At 42.2% G+C, this 25,747-nt stretch overlaps 1 protein-coding gene across 1 annotated transcript in view; it reads right to left on the bottom strand.

The window, feature by feature from the left end:
• Positions 1 to 25,747, bottom strand: part of col4a1 (collagen, type IV, alpha 1) — a gene marked incomplete at both ends in the record, with an annotated part of 79,103 nt that overhangs the window by 36,776 nt on the left and 16,580 nt on the right. The window contains 11 exons of the mRNA XM_084314414.1: positions 2,454 to 2,604; positions 3,103 to 3,200; positions 6,922 to 7,026; positions 9,152 to 9,244; positions 9,693 to 9,861; positions 11,097 to 11,288; positions 12,756 to 12,826; positions 19,857 to 19,940; positions 21,869 to 22,096; positions 24,593 to 24,628; positions 25,256 to 25,316. Of these exons, the coding sequence (XP_084170540.1) occupies positions 2,454 to 2,604; positions 3,103 to 3,200; positions 6,922 to 7,026; positions 9,152 to 9,244; positions 9,693 to 9,861; positions 11,097 to 11,288; positions 12,756 to 12,826; positions 19,857 to 19,940; positions 21,869 to 22,096; positions 24,593 to 24,628; positions 25,256 to 25,316 (1,288 nt within the window). The remainder of the gene's footprint in view (positions 1 to 2,453; positions 2,605 to 3,102; positions 3,201 to 6,921; positions 7,027 to 9,151; positions 9,245 to 9,692; positions 9,862 to 11,096; positions 11,289 to 12,755; positions 12,827 to 19,856; positions 19,941 to 21,868; positions 22,097 to 24,592; positions 24,629 to 25,255; positions 25,317 to 25,747) is intronic.

The following is a 25,747-nucleotide window of genomic DNA, read 5'->3' on the forward strand; positions in this document are numbered from 1 at the left end:
CTACCAATTAACAATGAACAACATCGGTAAGCAGCGAATATGGCTAGGGTTCCGAAAATGAGAACTGCCCTTTAGGTTTCAGTCAACATGATTCAGTGTTTTGCACCATCAGTGCAACCATTAAAACAACATTCACAGCTGCAACTATTTCTATTTTCTAAGCCACCTGTAAACGACTATGTATCAAAAGATCTCTCTTTATATTTCATCTAATGATACATGCAATTTAGTTGCGAATAATAACTAATAACGTGTTTTACTCAAGTGTTTACAAATATTACTAATGTAAAAGTCATATAAGTGACTCAAAAGTCATGTAAAAGTCATGTAAAAGTCGCATCAGTCCTTGTGTCAAAGACTAATTCAATGAACCTCTTACCTTGCAAGGGCCCACATGTGGGCCCTCTTGAGGACGATTTGCCCACCGGCACTTTGGCGACCACTAGTGGCTCGGGTGTGCATATTTCGCAATACAATATATATATCGAATTAAAGCCCCATTTGTTGCCTGTCGATAGTCCTTTCAGGTGACAAAATCCGTTCAGCGGTTCTCGAGTTACATGCCGATATTTGAGGCTTGCGCAAAGTACACAGTATTGCGCAAATACCACTCCCGACTCTTGGGGCTCTAGTTCCGTCAATCATTTGGCGATCTCGAAAATGATTTGACGGGGTTGTAGCCAATGAGTGTGGCTTTCCAATGATATCCCACCTGGGGATGTCCGAATCAGGGATCTAGGTGAAAGGTTATGAGCGAAAACAGGAGGAGAAAAACTTCTGAATGAATTGAAGTCTATGAGAAAACAGAGCTTTTCTTTTGTACACAGTTTACCAATCCTAATCACTGGGTGACAATATTATCACAAGGAAAGATGAAATTACCTACCTGGGTTCCATCCTAGAGGCTAATCTTTCCTGTGACAAAATGGCATCCAATGTAATAAAAAAAGTCAACCAACGAACGCGATTCTTGTACCGGATCTCCTCTCTGGTAAACAAGAATACCCTGAAGACTCTAGCAGGAGCACTCATTCAAGGGTACTACGACTATGCTTGCACCTCATGGTACCAAAGCACCTCAAAGGCACTAAAAAACAAATTACAAACATCTCAAAACAAGCTAGTCAGACTACTACTTGACCTGACTCCTAGAACCCACCTCACCCCTGCCCACTTTGACAACCTAGGATGGCTTAGAGTAGACGACAGAGTACAGCAACTTGCAATGGGCCTGGTCTACAAGATACACTACGCGACCAAGGTACCCATGTACATGTCAAAATACTTCCCAAAGGTCAGTGAATACCACGATCACAACACCAGAGGGAGCTCCACAAATCATGTAAAACCCAGATTCGGCTCAAACAAGGGACTAAACACGTTTCGCAATTATGCCACATCAATGTGGAACGCCCTGCCTAAAGCTGTAAAGGAATGTGAATCACTACCCACCTTCAAAAACACTCTCAAAAAACACCTACGTGAGACTGCAATTCGAAACTGGCCCCTACAAATGTCCTAACCTAGTTGTACAGTAAATGACCAAGTAAGGCTTTGTCAATATTCCAATGTACAGTGTAAAATGTGTGTGTGTCCCCTTCCCAACCCCCCCCCCCCCCACCTCCAATGTACAGCCCTCACCCAACCCACCCAACCAACCTCCTCCAATGTACAGTTTCTATGCCAAATGTATATACACTCCTTTTCTGGACACTTTTGTATCACAAACAGTACTGTATTTGCAAATCTGATATGTCATAAATGTATAGATGTAGCAGTACTGTCTATCTGTATGTCATGTATGTCATATATGTTATGATGAATTGAAAATGGGGGACCCTGATGTAAACAAGACGAAAGTATTTCTCTGGTCTGCATCCCCTTAACAATTGTATGTATTGAGCTGTACTGTACTGTACCCATTCTGCAATCTGTTAATAAACTTTTCAATCAATCAATCAATCACTCATTTCTGAACGGATCTTTATGAAATTTGGACATGTACTACATAAAACTTCAGTCTATGGATCTCCAGAGTTTTTTAAGCCATACGAATTTCTGGGGAAATACTACTTCTGGACTACTAACTACTACAGAAAAACTTGAGTAACAAATGTTTCTACAACTCAAGTTCAGACCTATGTTACTCTATTTCATTACCACTAAAGGCGAGTTATCCTTATTGTATCAGAAACTTCAGAATGTCATCTTTCAAAAGAGACCAGGCTTATGCACGTGGTATAAGTATAAAGTATAGTATTTTGGTTTGAAAAGGAAGTATGCAGTCCTCAAAAACAAAAACTAAAATGGCCAATTTTGGGGCGCGGCTGCAACGGCAGTAGTGTGGGACACCACACCCCAAACATGGATTGTATGTGCACTAAAAACACCAAACCATGCATCATATTAAGCTGAAATATAGATCAGTGTGGTTAGTGAACACGCTACAGTACCTTTGATTCCTTGGGGTCCAGGAAACCCTGTGTTGCCTTCTCTCCCAGGAATACCAGTTAACCCGAGTTTGCCTTGATCCCCAGGGAAACCTGTCACTCCTGTGGGTCCCTGGGAACCTTTGGGCCCTGGTAGACCTCGCCCTGGTTCACCCTAAGGAGATGACAGAAAACCACGGGTTCACTTCTCCACAACGTCTGAGAAACACCCAAAAGTAACATGGCAGCTCACATTCATATTTTATATTAGATATGAAGCTCATTGACTGGCAATGTCATAATACCATATGCATACTGCACCTTATGTGATACTGTGATACTGTGAATACTGTATATTTCAGTTAGTTAATTATATTGACTTGTTATATTGTTTACACTACCTGTACCTCCCCTCCCCCCTCCCCCCCATGCTGCTATTATGCCTGAATTTCCCCAAGGGGATCAATAAAGGAATATCTTATCTTATCTTAATACTCACTCACGTTTAGCTACTCTGCCCCTAGTGGTGGCTCATACACATTGCACTCCATGCAAGCCCCAGTTAGTGTCATACTGTATCTTCCAGTATGACACTGTGTGTCCTTGTTATGGAAATAAGTGAATAAGTTATACACCCGTGACCCCACCCACCAGCACACAAACAAATACATACCTTTTGACCGAATGCGCCAGGGTTTCCTGAGAAACCATCCTGTCCTGGTCTACCTGTCTCTCCTGGCAGTCCTGGGGTTCCCGGGATTCCAGAGTATCCTAGCAACACAGAGCAACGCCTCCTTCTTGAGTAACAGCCTTTATAATAATAATAATAATAATAATAATAATAATAATAATAATAATAATAATAATAATAATAATAATAATAATAATAATAATAATAATAATAATAATAATAATAATAATAATAATAATAATAATAATAATAATAATAATAATAATAATAATATAGCGCCTTTCAGAAGACCCAAGGTTGCTTTACATAGGGGGGGAAATAACAAAAGTAACAAACATAGTGGACAGACACAACATACAAAGTGAGAAATTAGGGGTTAAAGGCCAAGTTGAAGAGGTGGGTTTTGAGGAGTTTTTTGAAGGAGTCCAGAGTTGGGGCGTTGTGGAGTTCCAGAGGGTGGGAGCTGCCACACTGACAGCTCTGTCCCCAAAGGTCTGCAGTCTGGTTCGGGCAATGGAGAGCTGACCAGTGTCTGTGGATCGCAGGGACCGTGACTGAGTGTAGGTGTGGAGGAGGTCAGTGAGGTACTGAGGTGCCAGAGCATGGAGGGATTTGTAAGTGAGCAGGAGGGTTTTGTAGGTGATCCGGGATTTGATGGGGAGCCAGTGGAGGTGGATGAGGGTGGGGGTGATGTGGTGCCAGGGTTTGGTGCGGGTGAGAACCCTGGCAGCTGAGTTTTTTTGATGTTCAGTGTTATCAATCGATGTAGATTCGATTTTTGTCAAAAGCATTTCTGCGTTATTATTAGACAGTTTTAGAGAGAGAGTGACATGGAATATGGGAGAGGAGATGTCATAAGATGAAAGAGATGAACCTATAGCTGCATTCATTAAAAGTCAGAAGAGTTTCCAACCTCCAAGTCAGAAATATTCTCCTTTAACGACCACCACAACCACGTCAGACCAGGACCCTAGGACCTGCAAGTGTGCAAAACGGTTTTTGTAGAGCTCCGCTATCTCCAACTTTACATTTTTGATGTCACATTAACATGGTGGCGTAGTCTCAATGTTAAACAGTGTGTGTTTTGGGTATGCTATATAATATAATAATGTCAGCTGGGGACCAAAGTAAACAAAGGGTAAGAGTATTCATTTTCTTCTCTGTTGTTGCCGTTTCATGTGTAATATTGGCATCAGGATTGTATTTTTGACATAGGATAACATAGGGAGGTTCGGTGTGGGGATATTATCAAGGAAAGGTGGGAGCTAGCATGGGGAGGGTGGTTCTGGGACGCTGGACCTAACTGCTGAGCCTTCCCGAGGTGACGTGGGCCTAACTTGATGAAACACCAGTGAAGGGGGGTGCCTACTTCAAAACCCTGGTGATATGCTGACTCTCGCTGCGTATCTATCTACACGCTGGGTTGCGATGGCAATTGGGTTTCTTCATTGAGTGTTTATCCTTATCATTAGGGCACAAGTATCTTGTGTTTTATTACAAAAAAACATGCTTTTAGTTGTTAGCACCGCTGCAGTACGAGGAAAATATACAATTGAGGGACAAACTACAGCAGTAGCGACCTCTGGTGGCTTGTGGCTTGCTTGTCGCTACTGTAATCTATGTTGTGTTTTCCAACTTGAGTGCTTGAGGAAGAGGCCAGACTTCCATTACAGTCATTACATCAGAAACTATCCAGTTCCCATTTCTCATGAAGACAACTTGAATGAATGAATGAATGAATAACTTTATTTGACAATATAAAAATAAACATGTGACAGAAGAGCACAGTCGGGATATACTGCCAAGGATGAACACAAAAAAGCTCAGAGCTTATTTCCATTGTGGTCCTTGTAGGGGGTGGGGGAGTGTGATGCTTAAAACATGCATCATACAAAACGTGACATCACAACACATCACATATACCATTTAACATTTATATACATACAGACTCATACAACATGCAACGGTGCCTTAAGCTAAGTGTCGACTCTAGGTCAAGTATAGTCCCTTTTGAGCCATGTCTTCAGGCTGGACTTGAATCTAACGGCATTGTCTATGATTTTCAGTTCACTGGGCAGACTATTCCAATAGACAGCTGCTGAATACAGAAAAGACTCCTTCCCCATACAGCTCCTGAATCTGACTGGCACAAAGTCAGTTGAGCTGCGCCTAGTTTGGTATGCGTGGGTGTCTCTGATTCGGTTGAAGTAGTTGTTAAAGTACACTGGCACTACCCCGTGCACTATTCTGTGAACTAGGCACATCCCTATCTGGTTTACTCTGTCTTCCACCTTAAGCCATCTCATGATCTCAAAGTGAGATGGGTCAAGGTGGGTTCAGGCAGGTAGCCTTAGTATTACCCTGATTAGCTTGTTTTGTGATGTCTGTAGTTTTATTTTCTGACTTTTGGGGGCACTGTTGTACCAGGAGCCACATGCATAGTCATAGTGACACTGTATGAGAGCTCCAGCAAGAATCTTCATCGCTGACTGATCTAAAAAATGTGAGATTCTGGCTAGGTATCTAGTCCTGTTATTTATCTTTGTAAGTGCTTGGTGAGCCATGCTTTCCCCTGATAAGCTGTTTTCCAGGACGCAACCGAGATATTTCACAGATGTTTTGACTGTGAGAACAGTATCTCCTATTCTAATGTTAAAACCTGGCGATTTTCTGAGCCTGACCTTTGACCCGAATAAAATGGACTCAGTCTTCCCCACGTGGAGGGACAGCTTGTTGTGGCCTAGCCAGTCGCTAACCTTCTCTAGTTCTGCACTCAATGTCTGCTCAACCACTTGTTTGTCTTTGTGAGACACTAGTAGGGCGGAGTCATCTGCGTATAAAAAAAGGTCACATGAGCAAGCTGCTTTCTTAATTCTTAATTAACTTAACTTAATTCAATTCAAGAGTATACGGTATGCACTTTAGCCAAAGACATTTAATATCTTGAATATGGATGATAATAATGTAAAAAGGAATACTTAATCACAATATCAAACTGTATAATAATCAGGAGGCGTTGATTGAATTAGGATAAACGATAGGTAAGGGTAGAAGAGAGTAAGGGAAGAGAGGAGAGAGGAGAAGTGAGCTAATGGTCTATATGGAACAAGACAAACAAAGTATCAGTTTCATCTCCACATGTGGTACAACTTAGGACACTATTCTCCCAGATCTGACATGTCATGGTTTACCTGAGTTACCACTTCCATTGCTACAACAATAACATAGGCTGGTATGTGACCTCAAAAGACCTTTAACCTAGTGTAAAACCTAGTCTAACATTAATCTAATTAGTCTAATATTCACAGCAAGGGGTAGAGAGGGACAGCAGACAGAGATGGCCAGACCAGATGTGGTAGATCTTTGTTTGCTCCATTACAGATATACATCGGCACTTAGCCCACTGACCTGGTGATCCATGGGTGAATGTGTACACTCTGTAAAGTAACCATGTAGAGGAAGCCGAGGGAGATGAGGAAGGTGTGGAGGAATAATATACTATCCTCTCCCTCAGTTGAGGTATTCCACCCTTCCCCCCCAAATGTTTATCCCCTCCCTTCCCCCAAATCTACAGTTTATGGTGCCCCCCCCTACTATAAAGGAGCCCCTCTCTCTCTCTGATTCTTTCTCTTACTTCCGGGTCTCTTAGCTAGTAGCCTGGATTCAGCCATATCTCTGACTATTTTGTATGTATTGATCATTCTGAGTTAATACATCGTATTAACCGGTTCCATTCGACTGAGTAAGTTATTACATGTTTCCCACAAAGGTCAAGTTCAACAAGAAGCTACTCTGACAAACCTTTAGGTCCTGGTAGCCCCGGTAGTCCAATTCCAGGGAGGCCAATGTCCCCCTTCTGTCCTGGGAATCCTGGCTGTCCATGGTCTCCATGCACTCCCCTGTCACCTGGGGACAAAGACCCACTGCATGTTAGAACCAGACCATGACCAACTGGCCTCCGTTTTCACTCAGGAGGCTCTAAAATCATGAGATAATAGAGAAGAACTTGACTTTATTATGTAAAGATGGTAAATTAGAGTGTTGTGTTCATTCATAGTTAGAGAAGACAGTAGGTTGAGTACTTTATTATCATCATCAGTCGAGGTTGAGTACTTTGATGACAGTGGATGTGGGATGTTATGATGACAGTGGATGTGGGATGTTATGATGACAGTGGATGGGGGATGTTATGATGACAGTGGATGGGGGATGTTATGATGACAGTGGATGGGGGATGTGATGATGACAGTGGATGGGGGATGTTATGATGACAGTGGATGTGGGATGTTATGATGATGACAGTGGATGGGGGATGTTATGATGATGACAGTGGATGGGGGATGTTATGATGACAGTGGATGTTATGATGATGACAGTGGATGGGGGATGTTATGATGACAGTGGATGGGGGATGTTATGATGACAGTGGATGGGGGATGTTATGATGACAGTGGATGGGGGATGTGATGATGACAGTGGATGGGGGATGTTATGATGACAGTGGATGTGGGATGTTATGATGATGACAGTGGATGGGGGATGTTATGATGATGACAGTGGATGGGGGATGTTATGATGACAGTGGATGTTATGATGTGGGATGTGATGATGATGACAGTGGATGGGGGATGTGATGATGACAGTGGATGTGGGATGTTATGATGATGACAGTGGATGTGGGATGTTATGATGACAGTGGATGGGGGATGTTATGATGATGACAGTGGATGTGGGATGTGATGATGATGACAGTGGATGTGGGATGTTATGATGATGACAGTGGATGTGGGATGTGATGATGATGACAGTGGATGTGGGATGTTATGATGACAGTGGATGGGGGATGTTATGATGATGACAGTGGATGTGGGATGTGATGATGATGACAGTGGATGTGGGATGTTATGATGATGACAGTGGATGTGGGATGTTATGATGACAGTGGATGGGGGATGTTATGATGACAGTGGATGTGGGATGTTATGATGACAGTGGATGTGGGATGTTATGATGATGACAGTGGATGTGGGATGTTATGATGACAGTGGATGGGGGATGTTATGATGATGACAGTGGATGGGGGATGTTATGATGATGACAGTGGATGTGGGATGTGATGATGACAGTGGATGGGGGATGTGATGATGACAGTGGATGGGGGATGTTATGATGACAGTGGATGTGGGATGTGATGATGACAGTGGATGGGGGATGTTATGATGACAGTGGATGTGGGATGTTATGATGACAGTGGATGTGGAATGTTATGATGACAGTGGATGTGGGATGTTATGATGACAGTGGATGTGGGATGTTATGATGATGACAGTGGATGTGGGATGTTATGATGATGACAGTGGATGTTATGATGATGACAGTGGATGTGGGATGTTATGATGACAGTGGATGGGGGATGTTATGATGATGACAGTGGATGGGGGATGTTATGATGATGACAGTGGATGGGGGATGTTATGATGATGACAGTGGATGTTATGATGACAGTGGATGGGGATGTTATGATGACAGTGGATGGGGGATGTTATGATGACAGTGGATGGGGGATGTTATGATGACAGTGGATGGGGGATGTTATGATGACAGTGGATGGGGGATGTTATGATGATGACAGTGGATGGGGGATGTTATGATGACAGTGGATGTTATGATGATGACAGTGGATGGGGGATGTTATGATGACAGTGGATGTGGGATGTTATGATGACAGTAGATGTTATGATGACAGTGGATGGGGATGGTATGATGATGACAGTGGATGTTATGATGACAGTGGATGGGGGATGTGATGATGACAGTGGATGTATGATGTTATGATGACAGTGGATGGGGGATGTGATGATCACAGTGGATGTGGGATATTATGATGACAGTGGATGGGGGATGTTATGATGACAGTGGATGGGGGATGTTATGATGATGACAGTGGACGGGGGATGTTATGATGATGACAGTGGATGTTATGATGATGACAGTGGACGGGGGATGTTATGTCACAGCTGATGCTGCTCACCTAGAAGTCCAGGTAAGCCGGTCTCTCCTCGAAGTCCAGGGACACCTGGTGGTCCAGGCGAGCTCACACCTTTCCCCGGTTCTCCTTTCACACCTGGTGGAGGTAAAGTATACAAGCATCACAGAGGTAAACTAGAGAGTGTGTGTGTGTGTGTGTGTGTGTGTGTGTGTGTGTGTGTGTCTGCTGAGACTGCTCCATCCATTCTACATTCATTGCACACACATCCACATGCACACACTCACTTCATTCACCTTAACATTCACTGAGACACTTTTAAAACACTTGTTAACACTACGCCATGTTGTATCTATGTATTACTAAAGGATTTGCACTACATCTCTACCTCATTTTAGCATTTTTTTTCATTTTGTACTAGTTTTGTATATTGTGCATAGTATTTGGTCTTTATTATTTTTTTTTTACTGTATGAAGCACAATCTCAGGGGGCTCATACAGAACCAAGCATTTAACTGTAATGTACCATGTACCTTATATCTGACAAATAAAACCGAACTTGAACTTGAACCCGTGCCTACTGTACCTGCGTGTCCGGGGACTCCTGGATGGCCTGGTCTCCCAGAGCTGCCCTTGTCTCCGGACTCTCCTGGACGCCCAGACCCCGACACACCAGGGGGACCTCTCTCTCCCGTGGGGCCGATGAGACCTTGGTCCCCATCCAGACCGCGCTCACCTCGGACGCCTTCTTTGGCCTGTGAGTGAGACGGATGAACCGGTCAAGTCCACGGATCTGTACACTGTGCCCATGTCTGCACTGTGCTGAACCAACCACACCTTAAAGCCCCTAGATGTAGAATTATCCACAATAATATCTTAGTTGCGATACCTTGGTTTAACTAGACATTATTTGTCTGTATATATTTGCTGAACAGCCCAAATTCTCAATCCACCTTTTGATCATGGCCCCTAATGCGAGCCATGGAGGAGTATTTCCATGTTTTTAGTTTTTTGAGAATAGCGCCATCATGAGGCCAGATGACTCAAAACATCATAGGCCTTCTTGCTATTGTAAGGCAAAAACATTAAGTCAAGTTTGGTGGAAGTGCGTTCACAAGCAACACATAACTCACCATGCATTTTGCAATAATTTGATTGGATCCGGTGGGCATGTGGTTAGGGGGAGAAGGGGGAAGAGTGTTTTTCAAAAGATTCTAAAATGGTGGAAATTCCAATATTGTCCTGTATATCAGTTTTGTGACTGTATGACTAGGAGACACACTAATTTCAAAAGGGTTCTGCCTCTATGGGTCATGAATGTGCACCACAAATTGGAAAAGATTTTAATGAAAGCTATTCGAGATTACAATACAGTACTTCGTTACAATACCTAAGTATTGTTTTTGGGGATTTGTACTTTACTCAAGTATTATTAGGTTTGTATACTTGTACTTTTACTCAATTACATTTCAGAGAAAAAATACATACTTTTTACTTCTTTTTTACATTTAAAATGCAGACCTACAAAGTACAAAGTACAAATCTCGCAGGTCCAACAATTAAAATTTGTATATTTGTTTCTCTGGCCGAACTAACGCTAACGTTATTAATCCTGCGGCCGCACTTCATTTAAAAACAGCCAATCAAATCCCCATCAATGGAAAATGAACCCGCCCATACCCATGCTGATTGGTCCTTGTGCAAGACTAGAAAGCAGGGATCTTTGATTAAACACCTGCTATCAGGAGAATAGACAGTCAGAAAAAAAGTTTACTTTTACTTTTTAGTACTTAATGTAGAAACTTTTTTACTTTTACTCAAGTGTGTTTTTAGCCAGATACTCTGACTTTTACTTGAGTATGATTTTGAGACGGTACGCATACTTTCACTTAAGTATAATTTCTGGGTACTTTTTACACCGCTGATTTTGACCCACTCTCTCCAAGCAACAAGTGATGCAAACAGGCAGCACAAAAACGGATGTCCTTACCGGCTCTCCCTTGGGGCCCAGTTGTCCCAGCTGGCCTTCACTCCCCGGCAGTCCGTCCACCCCCGGCAGACCCGGCGAGCCGGCGGTACCGGGCAGACCCTTGTCTCCCTTCAGTCCAGGAGCTGCCGATACGTCCCCCGGTTCCCCGACAGCACCGGGCGTCCCCATCAACCCGGGGCTCCCGGAGGCACCCTGCGGAGAGGAAGACGGGACAACAGCGTCAGATCGGACACCGGCCTAATCTGTTCATGTGTGATGGTGGTACATATACATTTCCATGAGCGTGACTGTTAGAATCCTATAGGAAAGCTAAATCTAAGATGATATCTCACTTATAACTAATTTACTTAAAACATTTTAAAAAAGGAGAAATCCTAAATGAGACTAATGGCGTCTTTGGTCTCTCAAATTCAACTCAGGACAAATCTGAGGGCATATTGGTCTCATTCGGAGCAACCTACAGTATGATATCTTTACATTCTTTCAAATAAGTATATTTTAGATCTATTAAGTGTCAGATTCAATTAGACTGCCTGTCTTAAAGGGGCAGTGCCAATAGGCCACCCTGCTACACTATATCTATACTACTATCTCCTATGTACTATGCTACTATGTCTATACTACTACCTACTATGTTCATGTCTATACTACTACCTACTATGTTAATACTATATCTATACTACTACATACTATGCTAATATGTCTATACTACTACCTACTATGCTACTATGTCTATACTACTACCTACTATGTTCATGTCTATACTACTACTACTATGCTAATATGTCTGTACTACTACCTACTATGCTAATATGTCTGTACTACTACCTACTATGCTAATATGTCTGTACTACTACCTACTATGCTAATATGTCTGTAGTACTAGCTACTATGCTAATATGTCTGTACTACTACCTACTATGCTAATATGTCTGTAGTACTAGCTACTATGCTAATATGTCTGTACTACTACCTACTATGCTAATATGTCTGTACTACTACCTACTATGCTAATATGTCTGTACTACTACCTACTATGCTAATATGTCTATAGTACTACCTACTATGCTAATATGTCTATACTACTACCTACTATGCTAATATGTCTATACTACTACCTACTATGCTAATATGTCTGTACTACTACCTACTATGCTAATATGTCTATACTACTACCTACTATGCTAATATGTCTGTACTACTACCTACTATGCTAATATGTCTGTACTACTATGCACTCAGAGTGAAGCACTCAAGTTTGGCACTGCTAGACAAACAATACCACTTACCCTTAGCTGCCAGCTGGGGTGTACCCCTCCTGCTACACAATTCGTAAGTGGATTACTAAATGTAAATGTATTTCCCCTGAGACTGAAAAGAGCTCCCAATAAGCCAACATCTTGCCCTATGGAATAGGCTCATTATGTTGTGCTCCTGTTCTGTTTCCTTCACGGAAAAGCTTCTTCTGAGCCCGTGTCGACATTGTTCATTAACGTGGTTCGAGATCTGACAACATTGAGCTTCATATCATCTTGTTGTGGCCTCTGGGTGTGTGTGTGTGTGTGTGACCTCTGGGTGTGTGTGTGTGACCTCTGGGTGTGTGTGTGTGATCTCTGGGTGTGTGTGTGTGGCTTTATGTGGTCACAGACTCCTACTCACAGGCCTCCCAGAGGTTCCAGCGGTGCCAGGCAGACCCTTATCTCCTTTGCTGCCCACAGGTCCAGGATATCCTGGCCGGGAAAAACAATGGATGGTTGCAGATTACTTCCTCTGAATAGCACCTATAGGGTCAGATGCCAGGTCATCAAGTGTGTATGCGTGTTAACCCAACCGCCTGTAGTGTGGTAGTGAAAGGTTAACCTTCTGTAGTGTGGTAGTGAAAGGGTTAACCTTCTGTAGTGTGGTAGTGAAAGGTTAACCTTCTGTAGTGTGGTAGTGAAAGGTTAACCTTCTGTAGTGTGGTAGTGAAAGGTTAACCGTCTGTAGTGTGGTAGTGAAAGGTTAACCTTATGTAGTGTGGTAGTGAAAGGGTTAACCTTCTGTAGTGTGGTAGTGAAAGGTTAACCGTCTGTAGTGTGGTAGTGAAAGGGTTAACCTTCTGTAGTGTGGTAGTGAAAGGTTAACCTTCTGTAGTGTGGTAGTGAAAGGTTAACCGTCTGTAGTATGGTAGTGAAAGGGTTAACCTTATGTAGTGTGGTAGTGAAAGGTTAACCGTCTGTAGTGTGGTAGTGAAAGGGTTAACCTTATGTATTGTGGTAGTGAAAGGTTAACCGGCTGTAGTGTGGTAGTGGAAGGGTTAACCGTCTGTAGTGTGGTAGTGAAAGGTTAACCCTTTGTAGTGTGGTAGTGAAAGGTTAACCGTCTGTAGTGTGGTAGTGAAAGGGTTAATCCTTTGTAGTGTGGTAGTGAAAGGTTAACCTTCTGTAGTGTGGTAGTGAAAAGGTTAACCTTCTGTAGTGTGGTAGTGAAAGGTTAACCGTATGTAGTGTGGTAGTGAAAGGGTTAACCTTCTGTAGTGTGGTGGTGAAAGGTTAACCCTTTGTAGTGTGGTAGTGAAAGGATAACCGTCTGTAGTGTGGTAGTGAAAGGGTTAACCCTTTGTAGTGTGGTAGTGAAAGGTTAACCTTCTGTAGTGTGGTAGTGAAAGGGTTAACCTTCTGTAGTGTGGTAGTGAAAGGTTAACCTTCTGTAGTGTGGTAGTGAAAGGTTAACCGTCTGTAGTATGGTAGTGAAAGGGTTAACCTTATGTAGTGTGGTAGTGAAAGGTTAACCGTCTGTAGTGTGGTAGTGAAAGGGTTAACCTTATGTAGTGTGGTAGTGAAAGGTTAACCGTCTGTAGTGTGGTAGTGGAAGGGTTAACCGTCTGTAGTGTGGTAGTGAAAGGTTAACCCTTTGTAGTGTGGTAGTGAAAGGTTAACCGTCTGTAGTGTGGTAGTGAAAGGGTTAATCCTTTGTAGTGTGGTAGTGAAAGGTTAACCTTCTGTAGTGTGGTAGTGAAAGGGTTAACCTTCTGTAGTGTGGTAGTGAAAGGTTAACCCTTTGTAGTGTGGTAGTGAAGGGTTAACCTTCTGTAGTGTGGTAGTGAAAGGTTAGCCTTTTGTAGTGTGGTAGTGAAAGGTTAACCGTCTGTAGTGTGGTAGTGAAAGGTTAACCTTCTGTAGTGTGGTAGTGAAAGGGTTAACCTTCTGTAGTGTGGTAGTGAAAGGGTTAACCGTCTGTAGTGTGGTAGTGAAAGGTTAACCTTCTGTAGTGTGGTAGTGAAAGGTTAACCTTCTGTAGTGTGGTAGTGAAAGGTTAACCTTCTGTAGTGTGGTAGTGAAAGGGTTAACCGTCTGTAGTGTGGTAGTGAAAGGTTAACCTTCTGTAGTGTGGTAGTGAAAGGTTAACCTTCTGTAGTGTGGTAGTGAAAGGTTAACCGTCTGTAGTGTGGTAGTGAAAGGGTTAACCTTATGTAGTGTGGTAGTGAAAGGTTAACCTTCTGTTGTGTGGTAGTGAAAGGGTTAACCGTCTGTAGTGTGGTAGTGAAAGGTTAACCGTCTGTAGTGTGGTAGTGAAAGGTTAACCTTCTGTAGTGTGGTAGTGAAAGGTTAACCTTCTGTAGTGTGGTAGTGAAAGGTTAACCTTCTGTAGTGTGGTAGTGAAAGGTTAACATTCTGTAGTGTGGTAGTGAAAGGGTTAACCGTCTGTAGTGTGGTAGTGAAAGGTTAACCTTGTGTAGTGTGGTAGTGAAAGGTTAACCTTCTGTAGTGGGGTAGTGAAAGGTTAACCTTCTGTAGTGTGGTAGTGAAAGGGTTAACCTTCTGTAGTGTGGTAGTGAAAGGTTAACCTTCTGTAGTGTGGTAGTGAAAGGTTAACCGTCTGTAGTGTGGTAGTGAAAGGTTAACCTTCTGTAGTGTGGTAGTGAAAGGTTAACCTTCTGTAGTGTGGTAGTGAAAGGTTAACCATCTGTAGTGTGGTAGTGAAAGGTTAACCTTCTGTAGTGTGGTAGTGAAAGGTTAACCTTCTGTAGTGTGGTAGTGAAAGGTTAACCGTCTGTAGTGTGGTAGTGAAAGGTTAACCGTCTGTAGTGTGGTAGTGAAAGGTTAACCGTCTTTAGTGTGGTAGTGAAAGGTTAACCGTCTGTAGTGTGGTAGGGAAAGGTTAACCTTCTGTAGTGTGGTAGTGAAAGGTTAACCTTCTGTAGTGTGGTAGTGAAAGGTTAACCTTCTGTACTGTGGTAGTGAAAGGTTAACCTTCTGTAGTGTGGTAGTGAAAGGTTAACCTTCTGTAGTGTGGTAGTGAAAGGGTTAACCGTCTGTAGTGTGGTAGTGAAAGGGTTAACCGTCTGTAGTGTGGTAGTGAACGGGTTAACCGTCTGTAGTGTGGTAGGGAAAGGTTAACCTTCTGTAGTGTGGTAGTGAAAGGTTAACCTTCTGTAGTGTGGTAGTGAAAGGTTAACCTTCTGTAGTGTGGTAGTGAAAGGTTAACCGTCTGTAGTGTGGTAGTGAAAGGGTTAACCGTCTGTAGTGTGGTAGTGAAAGGGTTAACCGTATGTAGTATGGTAGGGAAAGGTTAACCTTCTGTAGTGTGGTAGTGAAAGGTTAACCTTCTGCAGTGTGGTAGTGAAAGGGTTAACCTTATGTAGTGTGGTAGTGAAAAGGTTAACCTTATGTAGTGTGGTAGTGAAAGGTTAACCGTATGTAGTGTGGTAGTGAAAGGGTTAACCTTCTGTAGTGTGGTGGTGAAAGGTTAACCCTTTGTAGTGTGGTAGTGAAAGGATAACCGTCTGTAGTGTGGTAGTGAAAGGGTTAACCCTTTGTAGTGTGGTAGTGAAAGGTTAACCTTCTGTAGTGTGGTAATGAAAGGGTTAACCTTCTGTAGTGTGGTAGTGAAAGGTTAACCTTCTGTAGTGTGGTAGTGAAAGGTTAACCGTCTGTAGTATGGTAGTGAAAGGGTTAACCGTATGTAGTGTGGTAGTGAAAGGTTAACCGTCTGTAGTGTGGTAGTGAAAGGGTTAACCTTATGTAGTGTGGTAGTGAAAGGTTAACCGTCTGTAGTGTGGTAGTGGAAGGGTTAACCGTCTGTAGTGTGGTAGTGAAAGGTTAACCCTTTGTAGTGTGGTAGTGAAAGGTTAACCGTCTGTAGTGTGGTAGTGAAAGGGTTAATCCTTTGTAGTGTGGTAGTGAAAGGTTAACCTTCTGTAGTGTGGTAGTGAAAGGGTTAACCTTCTGTAGTGTGGTAGTGAAAGGTTAACCCTTTGTAGTGTGGTAGTGAACGGTTAACCGTCTGTAGTGTGGTAGTGAAAGGGTTAACCCTTTGTAGTGTGGTAGTGAAAGGTTAACCTTCTGTAGTGTAGTAGTGAAAGGGTTAACCTTCTGCAGTGTGGTAGTGAAAGGGTTAACCTTCTGTAGTGTGGTAGTGAAAAGGTTAACCTTCTGTAGTGTGGTAGTGAAAGGTTAACCGTATGTAGTGTGGTAGTGAAAGGGGTAACCTTCTGTAGTGTCGTGGTGAAAGGTTAACCCTTTGTAGTGTGGTAGTGAAAGGATAACCGTCTGTAGTGTGGTAGTGAAAGGGTTAACCATTTGTAGTGTGGTAGTGAAAGGTTAACCTTCTGTAGTGTGGTAGTGAAAGGGTTAACCTTCTGTAGTGTGGTAGTGAAAAGTTAACCCTTTGTAGTGTGGTAGTGAAAGGTTAACCGTATGTAGTGTGGTAGTGAAAGGTTAACCGTCTGTAGTGTGGTAGTGAAAGGGTTAACCTTCTGTAGTGTGGTAGTGAAAGGTTAACCCTTTGTAGTGTGGTAGTGAAGGGTTAACCTTCTGTAGTGTGGTAGTGAAAGGGTTAACCTTATGTAGTGTGGTAGTGAAAGGTTAACCCTTTGTAGTGTGGTAGTGAAGGGTTAACCTTCTGTAGTGTGGTAGTGAAAGGTTAGCCTTTTGTAGTGTGGTAGTGAAAGGTTAACCGTCTGTAGTGTGGTAGTGAAAGGTTAACCTTCTGTAGTGTGGTAGTGAAAGGGTTAACCTTCTGTAGTGTGGTAGTGAAAGGGTTAACCGTCTGTAGTGTGGTAGTGAAAGGTTAACCTTCTGTAGTGTGGTAGTGAAAGGTTAACCTTCTGTAGTGTGGTAGTGAAAGGTTAACCTTCTGTAGTGTGGTAGTGAAAGGGTTAACCGTCTGTAGTGTGGTAGTGAAAGGTTAACCTTCTGTAGTGTGGTAGTGAAAGGTTAACCGTCTGTAGTGTGGTAGTGAAAGGGTTAACCTTCTGTAGTGTGGTAGTGAAAGGTTAACCTTCTGTTGTGTGGTAGTGAAAGGGTTAACCGTCTGTAGTGTGGTAGTGAAAGGTTAACCGTCTGTAGTGTGGTAGTGAAAGGTTAACCTTCTGTAGTGTGGTAGTGAAAGGTTAACCTTCTGTAGTGTGGTAGTGAAAGGTTAACCTTCTGTATGTGGTAGTGAAAGGTTAACATTCTGTAGTGTGGTAGTGAAAGGGTTAACCGTCTGTAGTGTGGTAGTGAAAGGTTAACCTTCTGTAGTGTGGTAGTGAAAGGTTAACCTTCTGTAGTGGGGTAGTGAAAGGTTAACCTTCTGTAGTGTGGTAGTGAAAGGTTAACCTTCTGTAGTGTGGTAGTGAAAGGTTAACCTTCTGTAGTGTGGTAGTGAAAGGTTAACCTTCTGTAGTGTGGTAGTGAAAGGGTTAACCGTCTGTAGTGTGGTAGTGAAAGGGTTAACCGTCTGTAGTGTGGTAGTGAAAGGGTTAACCGTCTGTAGTGTGGTAGTGAAAGGTTAACCTTCTGTAGTGTGGTAGTGAAAGGTTAACCTTCTGTAGTGTGGTAGTGAAAGGTTAACCTTCTGTAGTGTGGTAGTGAAAGGTTAACCGTCTGTAGTGTGGTAGTGAAAGGGTTAACCGTCTGTAGTGTGGTAGTGAAAGGGTTAACCGTATGTAGTATGGTAGTGAAAGGTTAACCTTCTGTAGTGTGGTAGTGAAAGGTTAACCTTCTGTAGTGTGGTAGTGAAAGGTTAACCTTCTGTAGTTTGGTAGTGAAAGGTTAACCTTCTGTAGTGTGGTAGTGAAAGGGTTAACCGTCTATAGTGTGGTAGTGAAAGGTTAACCGTCTGTAGTGTGGTAGTGAAAGGTTAACCGTCTGTAGTGTGGTAGGGAAAGGTTAACCTTCTGTAGTGTGGTAGTGAAAGGTTAACCTTCTGTAGTGTGGTAGTGAAAGGTTAACCTTCTGTAGTGTGGTAGTGAAAGGTTAACCTTCTGTAGTGTGGTAGTGAAAGGGTTAACCGTCTGTAGTGTGGTAGTGAAAGGGTTAACCGTCTGTAGTGTGGTAGTGAAAGGGTTAACCGTCTGTAGTGTGGTAGTGAAAGGTTAACCTTCTGTAGTGTGGTAGTGAAAGGTTAACCTTCTGTAGTGTGGTAGTGAAAGGTTAACCTTCTGTAGTGTGGTAGTGAAAGGTTAACCGTCTGTAGTGTGGTAGTGAAAGGGTTAACCGTCTGTAGTGTGGTAGTGAAAGGGTTAACCGTATGTAGTATGGTAGTGAAAGGTTAACCTTCTGTAGTGTGGTAGTGAAAGGTTAACCTTCTGTAGTGTGGTAGTGAAAGGTTAACCTTCTGTAGTTTGGTAGTGAAAGGTTAACCTTCTGTAGTGTGGTAGTGAAAGGGTTAACCGTCTATAGTGTGGTAGTGAAAGGTTAACCTTCTGTAGTGTGGTAGTGAAAGGTTAACCTTCTGTAGTGTGGTAGTGAAAGGTTAACCTTCTGTAGTGTGGTAGTGAAAGGGTTAACCTTCTGTAGTGTGGTAGTGAAAGGTTAACCTTCTGTAGTGTGGTAGTGAAAGGTTAACCGTCTGTAGTGTGGTAGTGAAATGTTAACCTTCTGTAGTGTGGTAGTGAAAGGTTAACCTTCTGTAGTGTGGTAGTGAAAGGTTAACCATCTGTAGTGTGGTAGTGAAAGGTTAACCATCTGTAGTGTGGTAGTGAAAGGTTAACCTTCTGTAGTGTGGTAGTGAAAGGTTAACCTTCTGTAGTGTGGTAGTGAAAGGTTAACCGTCTGTAGTGTGGTAGTGAAAGGTAGTGAAAGGTTAACCGTCTGTAGTGTGGTAGTGAAAGGTTAACCGTCTGTAGTGTGGTAGTGAAAGGGTTAACCGTCTGTAGTGTGGTAGTGAAAGGTTAACCTTCTGTAGTGTGGTAGTGAAAGGTTAACCTTCTGTAGTGTGGTAGTGAAAGGTTAACCTTCTGTAGTGTGGTAGTGAAAGTTTCTTTTTTTTTTATCCACTTTTTCTCCCATATTCTATTTTTCTCCCATCCCAATTTTCATATCGTCCAATTCAACCCTCCCCTGTCTTCGAACGCTGTTTCTTGCCTCCCACAAGCCGGCTGCAATGTGGACTAAGTCATACATAGCACGAGTCCCCTCCGATACTCGAGGTAACAGCAGTCGCATCTTTTCACCTGCACGGCTCGATCTTTCAGCGTCGGGGGTCTGGGCTTTGGAGGGGCCCCGCCCCGTCGCTTCCTGATTCTACTGCGCAGGCGCACCAACCGACCTGTAGGAGTCGCTGTCCACAACGCCCGATCCCCACCCTTCAGTTTCCCTCCCCGTAATACGGCCAATGTGTATTACTGTGGACGACCAGCTAAACTGAAAGCAAATGTGGAGAGCGGGGCTCGAACAGGAGGCCCAGTCTCCAGCATTCGTTGCGAGCGCCTTGCCCACTGCGCCACGTAGCCGCCCCAGGTAGTGAAAGGGTTAATCTACCAGGTTTTCTGCCTAAAAACCGACCATCTCTCACCTTGTGTTCCCTTGGTGCCTGCGGGGCCAGCGGGACCGGGGGCTGGGGTGGCTTGACATGCAACACAGGTGTCTCCTATGTCCCCTGGAGATGAGCCACACAGTCACGTCATTAATACAACAAGAAGAGAAACACGGTTCATAATAATATTATGAATATATATTATAATAGACTTATTTGATGAGAAATGATCATTTCACACGTTTATATGTTCATTTCTGCAGGGGTTCTCAAACTTTTTTATACCACAACCCCATTTTATTTAGTATATTCTTTTGGCGACCCCACACTTAATGTATCGCGTAATTTCACCGTGGAATTAAGGAATATCACAATAAAAGCACACGTTGTTGGAACTTGATCTTGCATTAGAACATTTTATTACAGCACTATGTTATCAATACACATTTATAAAACGAGGCATATTTAGCCAAAATATGTTGCCAGAACATAAAAAAAAAAAATAGATTTATCTTTTTTTAACTTGGCAATGTGCGACCCCACTGTCACCTACCCACAGCCCCACTTTGGGTCGCGACCCGTAGTTTGAAAACCGCTGGTCTATAGCAATCTATACAGGTTGGTTGGTCCTCCCTGATGGAGAGGCGCAACAAATACTGGTATTTGTTCATTTTTAAGGCCCTTATTGGTAAGATACCTCCTTATACTACATTGGAATGGCATTGTGGTACTTATAGAACCTGTTCTAGTTACTGGCTGGTCCTTAAGGTCCCTCAAGTTTGCTCTGAACAGGGTGAATCTGTATTTCGCTATGATGCCCCTCTAGCTCATGGAATGAACTCCAACAGACCTTAAAGCTTGAGATTCTCCCCTCTGTTGCAGAGTTTAAAACCTTGATCTCCAACCTTTGTCAATCAAGTTGTACATTTAAATAGATTGTTATCCTTACGTGTCTTATTGCTATGATTTTCTATGCTGTGTGATTTTGTATAAATTCTTTTTTGCTTAACTCTATGTTTTGCTTAACAATAATTAACCCATTTACGCGCAACATTTTCGGCATTTATGAAAAATCCCCTCACCGCGATGAGGACATTTCCACACCTTTTCAAGCCTTTTGTTCTCCCGTGCATGGGAGCTCCGACCTCAGAGAGTAACTCTGTATGTACACTTGACGTGACTGTAAATGAGGGAAACCTCAGTTGCCTTTCGAGTTTAAATAAAAGGTTTCAAATGAAAATGAAATACATAATTTCATTCAGTCACATAATAATAATAATAATAATAATAATAATAATAATAATAATAATAATAATAATAATAATAATAATAATAATAATAATAATAATAATAATAATAATAATAATAATAATAAAATAATAATAATAATAATAATAATAATAATAATAATAATAATAATAATAATAATAATAATAATAATAATAATAATAATAATAATAATAATAATAATAATAATAATAATAATAATAATAATAATAATAATAATAATAATTACTTGCATTTATATAGCGCTTTTCTAGACACTCAAAACGCTTTACAATTGCCTCCTTCACCACCACTGGTAGCACCCAACCTTGGGCTACACAGGCTCAATGACTACCATACACTGGCACCAGGCTACACATCACACTACACAATGGCTGAACAGCTCAGGAGACAGGGATTGATATCAGCCAATTAAGGGGCAGGGATGATTAGGTGGCCTTGATGTCAGAGACCTGATTGGGAATTTGGCCAGGAGCGTCGGGGAACCCCCTACTCTTTACGATAGGCGCCCTGGGTTCTTTAACGACCAAAATCAGTCAGGACCTCGGTTTAGCGTCTCATCCGAAGGACGGCACTCGCAGCTGTAAGGTGTCCCTATCACCGTAACAGGGGCATTGTTACTGACTAGTCCAGAGGTCAGAGTGCCCCCTGCTGGACAACAACAGCACTTTCCGACAGCAGCCTTGACCGGGGCTCGAACCGGTGATCTTCCGATCATGAGTCCGGAGCTCTACTCATGTAGCCACGCTGTCGTCTCCTCTCACCTTTCTGTCCCTCCTCTCCGCGCAGCCCCTGACCCCCGGGAGGCCCTAGCTCTCCTTTCTCCAGGTCACACGTATCGTCACTTATCGGCCCCGGGGGGCCGGGGGGTCCCGTGAGGCCGTCGTGTCCCTTGGGTCCGCGGAGCGACTCCCCGTCCAGACCCCGCTCTCCCTTCGGACCCGGGTCTCCCCCGCGGCCCTGCTCTCCTCGGGGGCCTTCCACATGACTGCCTAGAACACGCCAGAGTCAGAGAGAGAGGAACGGTCAGTGTTACGAAGGATCAGATTAAACCGAATATATATATTTATTACTTGAGATATATTGTATAGTATTTGTATATCGTCTGATATCCCTTGTATATTCTTTGTACATATACACGGAATATCCCTTTACCTAGTACAGACCATAATATTTCGTTCTCCTATTGGACAGCGATCCCCTAGGCGCCACGGCCATACCCCCAATGTCTAGTTCAAAGTCACCGCCAAAGACATGCCTGGACATGACCGGCTCTGCGCAAGAATACGAGACAGAAATGAGGCTGGTACTAGATTGTTCACCTAACGTATAAATACGGCGCAGGTGAATACAGCAGTATGTTAACCAATAAGTTGAAGCCTCACACCACGATACAACGTGCTGTGAAGTGGGCCCGTTTTGCCCCAAAATAGAGCCTTGAGACCGCGTGCGAATTGATAGCTGAAGTGTCAGAGTTTAACGCTGTATCGTCGAGTTCGACCTATTCTATTATTTAAGTAATAGTCTATTATGTATAGTGTATCGTGCGGCTACCGTTCTATAGTGACCAGCATTATCAACGCTTCCTCGTACCGAGCTAGTGTGCTTATCCAGGCTGGGCGGCTTAACCTGGTGCCGTCATCCGAGGAGCCCTAGACGAGAACCGTGTGGATATGTACACTGGATAACCTACACCGGCGACTACAGAGCCCTTTTCGGCTGGATTATATTTGCTTTGGTCCTGTAGCTGATGGAGCGGAGAATCGTCTACACCCACAATTGTGTGGGATTTACCCTGTGAGGAGCAACGTCGAGCCCGCCTCTAGGACGCCTGAGGCTGGCTAGCTTTCTTCCATGCGGCACTGCATACCGGAGAATAGCTGTTGTTCGTCTGCGGATCAAGAGATTATTGCACTGTCTCCTGTACCTGGAGTCTCCTTATTCCTCGTTGACCCAGACTTTCGCTACCGACAAATCCTCTCCCCTGCTGGCCTACAACCGGAGGGACCCTATTAGTATCTCCCGCTGCCCTACTAGTGTACCATATATATAATTCTTATGATACAGGTGGTATTAATTATCTCCTGCGTAATATGCTCATGGACTTACGCTCTTGACCTATTCATGCACATTCTTCGCCTTACAAGCGCAATTCTCAATCTTGATAAGTAAAGTAATGTAAGATAATCTTATTGCTGCTAATAAATATTCTTCTAAACGAGTATTTGTGTGAAACCGTGTTATTGTGGATGTGTTCATCTCATATACCTGTGTACTGTATGGCCAGTAGTAATGTACATAAGTCAGTAGTGGTTTAATGATACCATACTTATTCAATACAGTCAGGGAATTGTACCCCTCAGTTACAGTCAGGGTCGCTTCGAAGTCAAGAGAGCTGGTTTTTCAGATTCAGATTCAGATTCAGATTCCTTTATTGTCACTTATTTCAGTACTTTACAGCAAGAAGAGTGAAAATCTATTTATTGTGGTCCCTCGACTATAGCAGCTTCCAATAATAAAATATTGCACATTAACATCAATAATAAACCAAATATATAAAATATTAAAACCAATAATAAAATACAATAAATTTAGCATAGAATAAAATAAGACGACGAAAACAAGATTACTATATACAGTTCTAAAAAGTGTGCATTGCAGATCAGGATGTAGATATTAAACTATGAAATTGAATAACAAAATGGCTATGTACAGTTAAAAAAAAAAAAAAAAAAGTATCTGGTGTGATGTGCAATGAGCAATGTGCAAATGTTTGCAGTGTGTAAATACAGTTTTGTATCATCAGCAGCATTGTTCTCAAGTGTAGTTCACTGAATTCATTGAAGTAATCCGTGATTAGATGGTGGAATTGATTGATTGATTGATTGATTGATTGATTGATTGATTGATTTTTATTGCGGAGTAAAAGACAGCATTCAAGGGATAAAAACATGAGAAAGTGCAAGCACTTATTTCTATCATGGTCCCTGATTTTGGACATGGACAAACATCATAAAACATAGAGCATCATAATAAAACATAGAGCATCATAATAAAACGCAGAGCATCGTAATAAAACATATAATCATAATAAAAACATAGAGCATCATAATAATAATAATTCATTATGAATTGAAAATGGGGGACCCTGATGTAAACAAGACGAAAGTCTTTCTCTGGTCTGCATCCCCTTAACAATTGTTTGTATTGAACCGTACTGTATTGTACCCATTCTACAATCTGTTAATAAAGTTTTCAATCAATCAATCAATCAATCAATCAATCAATCAATCAATCAATCAATCAATCAATCAATAAAACATATAGCAACCCCATAAAACATTAACCTGTATTTCACTTCTATATACTATCAAGAGACTATAGACAGATTCAGATACGCCCTACCCTCTCCTTCCTATCGTGGCTACTCTACAATTCACTGGCTAGCCATTTCTTCCAAAATAATCAATAAAACCATTTTGTCTTACCTGGTGGACCAGCATCTCCTCCATCGCCAGGGAATCCTGTGAGATAATCAATCGATCAATATCATTTGGAAAAACAACATGGATATCATACTGGAAAATGATCAGAACACTGTACAGCACATTCGGTCAGTTCCTGCAGGGATGCCCGCAGTCTAGGGATATTAATATTAATGCTAGCAATGCTATCAATAGTATAAGTTAGGGGAGCTTGCAAATAACGTGAACTAGTATTTTTGTAATTATTTATTTATCTTTTGCTGTAGTGGATAGGTATATTGTTTTATGATATTGATAGATAGGTTATTACATATTAATATGATATTGTAAGGCTGGGGCAGGACCAGATAAGCTTTGCTTCATTCTGTCCCTTTTCGAACAAAACAATTGTCTTGAGCTATGCTGATTATTGCTTCCATGTCTGAAGATATATTTTATTTTATTTGTATTTAATTTGTATTCATTTTTTTCATTTTTTTTTTGTTATTACAAATGTGTGTTTGTTTTATGGTTGAAATGTTAGAGATAAATAAAGATCAAATAAAATAAAATGCTTCAGCTGCTGGAGCTGCTTTGTGAGTTGAACTGCTTTATGGGCTGCGAACAGTGTGTCCGTTTTAATTATTAGTATTCAAGTGTTCGCCGGCCCAACAGGCCTCCCTCTACCTCTCTCTCCCTCCAGCCCTGGGGGGCCAGGGTTGCCTTGGGGACCAGGTGCACCACCTCCCTAAAATGACATCATCACACAGATGAGAGGCAAAGAAAGAAAGGGGGGAAAAGAAATAAAGGGATTAAACATGAACACGAGAGCCTTGACTGTGGAGTTTGCCTCTATCTCATCTGAACTGGATTGAATTACAGCGACATCTGGTGGTACTTGTGTGTATTGCGCTTAGCTTTGTTAAAATGAGCCTTGTATTCACTCAAGGTAGATTCAAGATTCAAGAGGTTTATTGGTCACATACTACATACACGGGACATGTAGTGAAATGAAGGTGGCCATGCCTGCCTTGATTGTGCAAAAAAATACAAATAATAATAGAATACAATAGAATAGATAATAAAATAGACATGATAAAAGGTACTAAGATACAATACAATACAACGCTAAGCTTACGAATTAAAGGTAATGAGTCCTATATGCACTACTATACAATA

Source organism: Notolepis coatsorum, assembly GCF_963971535.1.
Source record: "Notolepis coatsorum genome assembly, chromosome: 5".
Lineage (NCBI taxonomy): Eukaryota > Metazoa > Chordata > Actinopteri > Aulopiformes > Paralepididae > Notolepis > Notolepis coatsorum.